The following is a 9777-nucleotide window of genomic DNA, read 5'->3' on the forward strand; positions in this document are numbered from 1 at the left end:
GAAGAAAAAGTATCCAATGTACTCAGCCCTACAAAGTAATTTATAGCTTTCATAGGAAAGCTATAACCCAATTTTAGCCCAGGAATATGGGGAGAGGGGAGAGGGAGGGGAGGAGAGGGTGGAGGGTGGTGGAGGGAGGGTGATTGGTGGGATCATACCTATGGTTCATCCTATAAGGGTACATGTGAATCTCTCTAAATGTAGACTATAAATGTCTTAACACAATAACTAAGAAAAAGACATGAAGGCTATGTTAACCAGTTGGATGAAGTAGTTCAAATTATATATAGTATCCCATGATAGTATTACTGTACACAGCTATGATTTAATAAAAAAAAATACACTGTACCCCATGATAGTATTAATGTACACAGCTATGATTTAAGAAAAAAAAAATAGCAGTAACTTGGATATAAATTAAACATCAAAAATAAATGTAGCTAAATAATGTCTATAGGTACAAAGAAATATAATGCACCCATTAAATGAAAACTATTCTAGACAAATGTATAATGGAATGAGAAATGTTCCTAACATACTGCTAACTAAAAAAAAAAGCAGATCTGAAATGCACTTAAAGAGTCCAATTAGTATCAAAAATGTTATGTGTGAAGACCTGAAACCATAAAATTACTAGAAGAAAACACAGAGGAAATGGTTTAGGACACTGGTCCAGGCAGAGATTTTGTGGCTAAGACTTTAAAAACACAGGGAGCAAAAATAAAAATTGAGAAATGGAACTATATTAAACCAAAAATTTTCTGTACAACAAAGGAAACAATTGACAGGGTGAAGAGACAACGTGTAGAATGGGAGCCTCTTCACCAAACAAGGGGCTAATATTCAGAACACGTAAGAACTCAAATAACCCGGCAGCAATAAGAGCCAAATAATCAAATTAAATAGGCAAAGGAAATAAATAGACCTTTTTCAATAGAAGACATATAAATAGCCAACAAACATCAAAAAATGCTCAACATCACTAATTACCAGGGAAATTCAAACAAACAAACAAAAAAAAGAGTTATCATTTCATCCTGGTTAGAAAGGCTAGCAACAAGAAGACAAAAATGACAAATGTTACCAAGGATGTGGAAAACAGGGGACCATTTACACTGTTGATGGGAATGAAAATTAATACAGTCATATTGAAAAACAGTATGAACCTCTGCAAAAAACTAATAATAGAATATTATCATGAACTAGTAATAGCCCTACCGAGTATTTATACAAAGCAAAGGAAACAGTGTGCTGAAAGGGCAGCTGCATCCCATATTTATTATAGCACTAGTCATGAAATCAACCTAAATGTCCACCAACAGGTGAATAGGTAAAGAAAATGTGGTATATATACAATGGGATACTAGTCAGCCACAAAAAGAATGAAATCCTGTCATTTGTGACAACAAGGATGAGCCTGGAGCACATTAGGTCATGAAATTTGGCAGAAAAAGATAAATGCCACATGTTCTCACTCATAGGTGGAGCTAAAAGAAGTTTTGAGCTCAGCTAACATAGGAAGTAGAGAACAGTACTGTGGACATTATAAGTTGGGAAAGGTAGAAGGGAGGGAAGGACGGGGAACGAGGGACTAACAGATACAAAATAACAGCTAGATGGGAGAATGAGTATGCAGATTCCTGTTATTGATGAGTTCAACTTTTATTCCATGATGATCTAAGAAAATACAAGTAATAATTTTTATTCTTTTAAATTTACTGAGGTTAGCCTTGTGACCTAAGATGTGATCAATTTTGGAGGATGTTCCACGGGCTGATGAGAGGAATGTGTATTCAATTTTGTTAGGATGAAATGTTCTGTAGATGTCTATTAAATTCAATTGTTGTACGGTGAAGTTTAAGTCCAAAATTTCTTTAGCTTCTTACTAGAGATCTATCCAACACTGCCAAAGAGGTGTTAAAATCTCCGACTATTATGGTGCTGGAAGATATCAAATTGTTCATGTCTGTTAAGGTCTTGCTTATAAACTGAGGAGCATTTTGGTTAGGCACATAAATGTTAATAATTGACATATCATCATGTTGAGTGTTTCCCTTAACAAATATGAAGTAACCGGGTGGTGCCTGTGGCTCAGTGGGTAGGGGGCCAGCCCCATATACCAAGGGTGGCGGGTTCAAACCCAGCTCTGGCCAAACTGCACCAAAAAAATAGCTGGGTGTTGTGGTGGGCACCTGTAGTCCCAGCTGCTCAGGAGGCTGAGGCAAGAGAATTGCCTAAGCTCAACAGCTAGAGGTTGCTGTGAGTTGTGATGCCATGGTGTTCTACCGAGGGCGACAGAGTAAGACTCTGTGTCTAAAAGAAAAAGAAAATACGAAGTGACGATCCTTGTCTTTCCTTACTTTTGTTGGTTTAAAGCCTAATATATCTGCAAATAAAATTGCAACCCCGGGTTTTTTTCTGTTTTCCATTTGCCCGGATTATAGTTGTCCATCCCTTCACCCTGAGTTTATAAACTTTAAGATAAGATGAGATTCTTGTATGCAGCAGATACCTGCCCTGAGTTTTTGTATCCAGTCAGCCAACCTGCGCCTCTTTAGTGGAAAGTTCACATTAACTGAGAGTATTGATAAGCCTGGTAGTATTTGAGGTGTCAAGTTTTTTGAAAGACCAGTGGACGTTTTTAATCCTTTTGCCACTGTGGAAGTTGGGTTTTGATCAATAATTTCTGAGTGAGTTTATTTTGGTCATAGAGCATTGTGGTGGTCATTATGGAGGATGGGTCTGAGAATAATTTTGAAGAGCTGGTTTAGTTATGGCAAATTTCTTCAATGTGTGAATGTCATTAAAGTATTTGACTTCTCCATCATAAATAAAACCCAGTTTAGCTGGATACAGGATCCTGAGCTGAAAGTTGTTTTGTTTTAGGAGATTCAAGGTTGATGACCACCCTCTTCTGGCTTGAAAAGTTTCAGCAAAAAGATCTGTAGTCATTCTAATATTTTTCCCCTTGTGGGTTATAATTTTCTCATGTCTTGCTGCTTGCAGGATTTTCTCTTTTATATTAACTTTGGTGAAGTTAATTACAATGTGTCTAGGGGATGCTTTATTTGGATTGAGTCATGCTGGGGTTCTGAAACTGTCTGCTATCTGAATTTCAGTATCTCTTACCATGTTTGGAAAGTTTTCCTCTAAAATTTCTTGGAGTAGAGCATCTGTGCCTTTCAGATCATTCTCATCACCTTCAGGAATTCCAATAAGGTGAATGTTTGCTTTTTTGGAGTGGTCTCACAACTTTCTCAGAGACTGATCCATCTTTGCTCTCCATTTCTCTTCGTCTTTGAGGGCTTGGGAGTGTTCAAAAGCTTTGTCTTCAGTGTCTGAGATCCTTTCTTCCACCTGCTTTATCCTATTATTGTGGGATTGTACTGTATTTCTCAGGTCTTTGAGGGATGCAAGTTCTTGTCTTAATTTGTCAAAATCTTTGGTGATTTTATCTTTGAATTCATTGAATTCTTGAGCCAAATTTTGAATTACTCCTTGAACTTCTAATTCCAATTTACTTCAATTCTGTTAATCTTATTTGCTGTCCACTCAATTTCTGACATCTCAGCCATTTGTTTTATGAATAAGATCTTCTGTTGCATCTCCTTTGTAGTACCTTGGGGGATTTGGTTATTCTTGTTGCCTGAGTTTTTCTGCTGATTCTGCCCCATGGTTATTGTTCACCATTTGTTTAGAAAAGCTTGTAAGGTGGAATTAAATTGAGGGTTCCTGGGGATGTAATTAATCAGCCCTTTACCAGAGTGCTAGGACTGGTGACTGCAGCTTTTCCCCTACGACTTTACCAAGGTCCTGTTCACTACTACAGCCTGAGACTCTGGGGACCTGCTTGGTATGGTGGGGCTAAGTGGGTCTGTCTTGTATTTAGCTAGACTCTGAAAAATCCTAGTGGATCAGTGACTTTGGGTTGAAATCTCAGCTGTGGAGGAATACAAGCAATTAAGACACCCTGCTCCCCACTGGCAATAACTGGGAGAGGAGAATCAGACCCTCCCTATACAACACAACCAGGGTATAACCTCCCCCCCACAACCTTGGGGGAGTCCCGGGTGATGGCTCAGATCAAGAGTTCCAAACCAATTGTCCCGGTCAGCACAAACACAGATCAAGTAGGAGAGTTCAAAAGGTCTCCAGCAACTGGACAGCAGGGGTCCATTGGCAGCTCAAGTGTGACTTACTCTGGTGGTCCAAGGAGTCAGAAAGGCCTGCCGGGCAAATTAATTATTGCAGGGGAGCAATAATTTCCACTTTGCATCACCATCATCCCCAGTCACTGCAGCCCAGCTCTAATACTCAAGTACACCAGGGTTTGCACCTGAGTCAAAGAGGAGACAATGCCTCCCCGACTGGACCATCTCGCTGTGAGACTTGCAGGTGGGACTAGTTCAGGCCTAATTCCTTCTGGCAATCATTAAAAATTGGGGAGTGTTCCACCTGTGTCTGTGTTCAGCCAAGGGTTACTGTGGAGGACTATGGTTCTTTCCCTCAGAGACCACACTTCTGCCTTGGCCACACTCCACCTCTGGAACCCCTGCAGGTCAGGTGATGTTCCCCCACATTCCACAGGATTAGGGAGGTTTCTCTCCCAAACTTGACCCCAGTAGGAGAGACCATGGAGCTGCCACCACTGTCAGGGGTGGAGCTGCCACAGTTGGGGGTGGTGCTGTCAGTCTGGGGTACTGCTGTGTGTAGGTCGCAGGAGACGGGGAGCTGGAGGGCAGAGTTGCCGGCCATGGGCCTCATAGGCCACAGGAGCTGGGACCAGGACATTGGACCTGGTGCAGGTTGCCAGCCACACAGGTGCAGAGAGCCAGTGGGCAGTGCTCTGCGGGTGGCGTGCCAGCAGCACCCGCCAGATCCCGGGTGGTCAGTGGGATGATCCTGCTATGCTCTTTCCAACACAGAGCAAGTCTCTCTTCCCTGGTGACTCCCCACCTCTATTAAAGTTATAGTTTCAGCACAACTGCCCCACAGCTCATGAGATGCCATGCCCTAGCAAAAATCTGCCAAACACTCCAGATTTTGTAGTGTGTAGTCTTCCAGACCACCGGGGGGGGGTGGGTGGATTGGTACTTTAGAAAGATAGGGAGAATATTAGATCAACTTTTGGCCCAGACAAGAGACTGCCTAGGTTTGCAGCAGGATCTCTCTATGGAAGGAGTCCTGGTCCTCAATTGTTCTCTCCCCTTTGGTGAAATAAAAGGTCCTCTGTTCTCTACTTGCCTCGAGCTGCTTTCATTGGGGGGTGGGTGGAGGGGAAGGATTCCTGTACTCTTTGAGATGGGTTTTGTACCTGAAATTTGTTTCCTTGGAGTCTCAGCTTGCATCAGCAAGGGTGATGCGAACCTATCGATCCTCTTTCTCAGCTCAGCTCCCAATCTTCTGCTTTACTGGGTTGTTTCTGGCCATCATTTTTCCCTCTGCTGAAAGCTGGCTTCGGTCGGCCATCTTGCCTCTTCCCCCAATTTAGAGATTTGTTTAAGTATATGAGAGGATGCATACAGGTTATATGCAAATACTATACTGTTTTATATCATGCACAGGAACATTCTTAGATTTTTTATTTTTTTCACAGTAGACTAAGTTGGTAAATGGATTTTCATATCTACAGGGGATCCCAGAACCAATCTACAATGGATATCAAGAAACAACTGTATCCTATTTTTAGGATCCAGTACTTATGGCATAAAAATCATATGGCTTCCTTCCCAAAATAAACTTATTTAATATATATTTTTTTAAGGTGGAGTCTCACTCTGTTGCCCCAGGATAGAGTACCTTGAGGTCAGCCTCCAGAGATCTTCCTGCCTCAGCCTCCCCAGCAGCTGGGATTGTAGGGCCCACCAGGTTTTCAGGTCTGACCATCCAAGATGATTTCTTACTTGACCACATCGAGAAAAATTCTTAAATGGTGAGAATAAGTGGTCTCCTCCATGGATAAAGTACCTTCCTGGCCATGTACTGTCTCATCTGAAGGGCCAGAGGGAAAAGAATGCCGAATGTATGGTTTACATAGGTCATCTGAACACTGCAAAGTGAGCAACAAACAAAATACAGCAGAAATCAAACCAAATGGCATTCATTAGAAGGGTTTTGTTGCTGTTTTTAAGATACAGTTTCATTCTGTTGCTTGGGCTAGAGTACAGTGGGGTGATCATAGCTCACTGCAGACTCTGATTCCAACTCCTCACTCAAGTGATCCTCCTGATTCAGCCCCCCAAGGAGCTGGTACTATAGGCACATACTAGCATGCCCAGCTAATTAAAAAAAAATTTTTTTTATAAAGATGGGGAGGTCTCAAGATCGCTCAAGTAATCCTCCTGCTTTGGCCTCCCCAATTGCTAGGATTTCAGGCATGAACCACCATGCCTGGCCAGAAGGATTTTAATAATTACTATAAGATTTCCTACAGAAATAAAACTTTCATATTAAGACCTTGAAAATAGCTTTAAAAAATCTTGCTCTGAATTAGTATTGCTAAAAGAAAAACAGGTGTCAGTTAAAAAGCAACTCCTTAAACGTAAATAGTTTGTAACAGAGCCAAAGAAGGCATTATGAGCTGCTGCTATATAAAAAGGAATTTAATGATTTTTTCAGTGTTACATTATTGATCTAACAGGCCCTCTGTTTCTGCTGAAATGAGTAATTTGTTTAAGATAACATTAATAGGATTTGTAGCACATCAGATACCCTGGTTCCTCTCATCATTAAAATGACTACTATAAAAAACCTTCCCATTGTCTTCCAGCAAAATATCTGAATAATTTTAGAAATCACATCAAAGATCAGAAATATTAGTCAGATCTATCATATGCAAAAAGGCATCCATAAGTCATAACATTATAAATATAATTTATTTGATAAATATTCAACTTTTACTTCCTAACATCAGACACTACTACTCTACTAAAAACACAATGGTGAACAAGAGATATGGTCCCTACTGTCAAAGAGTACACAGTCTATTTGTGAAAGCAAAGAAACGAAGTGTAAAGGATCCTATGTAAGGAGAGAGACGGGGCCCACTTGACTACAAAGGAAGCCAGAGAACACATCCGTGAAACTCACGTTCCAGCTGCAGGAAGGTGGCAGAGCCATGTTATGGAGGGAGAGGGGCTGAGTAAAGGATGGCTTCTGGCAGAGGAAACTATGGTCAGAGGCACCACATGTTCAAATTGCCAGGTGTTTTGTTAAGAGTTGCCTTTCATGTAAGAAAACAGTGGTGGAAAGTTAAACTTTACTAGCAAAACTAGTAAAGGAAAGACAATAGTCATCTATTTTTTAACCTAGAAGGAAAAAAAAAAGATCATCATTTCACCTTGGCCCATTCCCCATAGTCCCCATCTGAACACACATTCATTTCTTCATGTCACGGTGTGTGCTGGGCATGGGAGAGGATTCAGTGGGAACAAGATAAACCCAATGCTGCCACTGCCTTCAAGGAAGTAGCTCCAAGGTGCAGACAGACAAATATAATAGAGTGCGTCTGTGGCTACATATGATTCTCAAATATTCCTGATTTCAGTTATCATTGAGTAAAATACTAGCTTTAAAGCTACAATTTGAAGGATCTTCCAGTTCTAAGTAAAACAGCATTCATCATTTGACAACAGATATGGAGTAACAGGAATACCACAACAATCTCTGACATCCCCCATACAGAAACAAGAAATTAAGCTTGCATTTTGAAATAAAGACTACTATTATTTTACAAACTCCAAAACACTTTTATCCACTCTCATTTTTCTTTTATCTTTTGGCAGTAGAGATAGGGGTCTCAAACTCCTGGCCTCAAGTACTCCTCCTGCCTTGGCTTCCCCAAGTGCTAGGATAATAGGCGTGAGCCACTGTTCCTGGCCCACACTCTCATTTTCATTGTTCACAGCATGGGAGGCCAAGCAAATTAATTACCTATCATTTCTCAAGCACTGATTGTGAAATGCCAGGCTCTTTGCTGGAAACTTAATATACCTGATCTCATTTCATCCTCATGACAATCTTGCAAAGTAACTACTATCATCTCCCTCTCAAAACCAGGAACCGGTAGCTTAGAGAACTTAAATAATGTTCCCAAAGACACATGGCTGGCAAGTGGTAGAACTAAAGTTAGTTCTCATGTCAGTCTGTGCATTTCCTTCCATCCCATTACCTGACTTTAATGTCACCCAAATGTGACAAGTGAGGGAGCTAAAAAGCGGACCCTAAGCAGAAGAGATGGAATGAGACTGAGGACTGGGAGTTTTAGGATTAATTTTCTTTTAGTCACACTGAAGTCTCACTACAATCTCAACCTCAGGGTTCCTGCCCCTCACTTAAAAGTTAGTAACCATAATAAAAGCTAAAAGCTATGCAAAGGTTTATATGCACAATCTCATGTAAACCTCTCAATTACACTTACAAGTTTATACTAGTATTCTCAGTTTACAAAGATTAGCAGTAGCTTATCAAGTTTAAATAACCTGCTGGAGTCATAAAACCATAGATTGTATAGAGTACAATTAACCTTTTACTCTCTACAGCATGGCTTGTTGGTATTTCTGCCATGGTCAGATAATTAAAAATACCAGAATATTCTGATCTGAATTTGTATGTTTTAAGAAGTTTTCATATATAATTATTCACTGATTACATTATGAGAATCATATAGTTTTAGTGTGTGGCACTTTGTTAAATAAAAAAAATTAGACATTTTTTCCACACCTTTCCCATTAAACACCATTGGATATATAGCTTAACAATACATATTTTAAACATTTTAATCCAATTTCTTTTCAACTTAGGAAAATACTGTAGAATGTTTAGCAATGGTTAGTATTAAAATTATTTAAGGTACAACAAGAGATTTGGTGCTCCACTTTTTAGGACCCTATTTTAAAAGCAAATAAAATATCATTCAGTTTATTTGTTTATAGAATAGTAAGATGATGTAACTTTAATGAAGTAAATAAATCACAAACATTTATAAATAAATGGTAAGAATACAGGTCAACATAGGTATCACTTTTTGGTGTTCCTCACTCCTTTCTATTTACTATAGGTACTTCTACTTATCAAAGTAAATTTGCACCTCATTTTAGAAAAAGTGCAATGTGGAAGGAATAGAATAGAGGTTTAGGGAAAAAAACACCATGCAATATGCCTAACCAATCAAAAGACTGCTCTCATTTTCTCATCTATATGTAATACTAATTATTTCCTTTATTTTGGAGATAAGTTCAAAAACAAACCAGGCAGCAATGCCTGTGTACAAGTTGACTGAACTCACAGCTTTTAAAGTGAGGGGGGTACGTGGGAGGGCAAGCTCCTACTTTACTTAATATTCAAAACAGATGTCCAAAATGCTTACCAATCTGTACTTGTTCCGGCTGGCTGAGAGAGACAAATGCTGATGTGTCATCGATCCAGGATATCTGAATATTACCTGAAATATAGAAATAAAAGTAAAGTGCATATCTGACCCTTTAGAGAGCTACTAGGATTTAATTTGTATATCTGACACATTTCAATGTGTGCTATAATTTAAAGGGAGATGAGCTATTTATTTAAAATTGGATCGGCTCAGCGCCTGTGGCTCAAGTGGCTAAGGCACTAGCCACATACACCTAAGGTAGCGGGTTTGAATCCAGCCCGGGCCTGCCAAACAACAATGATGGCTGCAAACAAAAAATAGCCAGGGTGTTGTGGCAGGTGCCTGTGGTCCCAGCTACTTGGGAGGCTGAGGCAGGAGACTCGCTTGAGCCCAGGAGTTGGAGGTTG

At 40.0% G+C, this 9777-nt stretch overlaps 1 protein-coding gene across 6 annotated transcripts in view; it reads right to left on the bottom strand.

The window, feature by feature from the left end:
* PARN (poly(A)-specific ribonuclease) overlaps positions 1–9777 on the bottom strand; it is a 169680-nt gene that overhangs the window by 86951 nt on the left and 72952 nt on the right. For 5 of the 6 annotated variants that reach the window (XR_002771253.1, XM_023508549.1, XM_003802729.3 and 2 more), the window contains one exon: positions 9368–9442. Coding sequence is in view for 5 of the 6 variants with exons in the window: in XM_023508549.1 (XP_023364317.1) it covers positions 9368–9442 (75 nt within the window). In the remaining variant the exon portion in view is untranslated. Of the gene's footprint in view, positions 1–5768; positions 5992–9367; positions 9443–9777 lie in introns of those variants that run through there. The other variant, XM_023508550.1, reaches the window with a different exon arrangement.

This window comes from Otolemur garnettii, unplaced genomic scaffold (genome assembly GCF_000181295.1).
Source record: "Otolemur garnettii isolate 467f Iridium unplaced genomic scaffold, OtoGar3 scaffold00257, whole genome shotgun sequence".
Classification (NCBI taxonomy): Eukaryota; Metazoa; Chordata; class Mammalia; order Primates; family Galagidae; genus Otolemur; species Otolemur garnettii.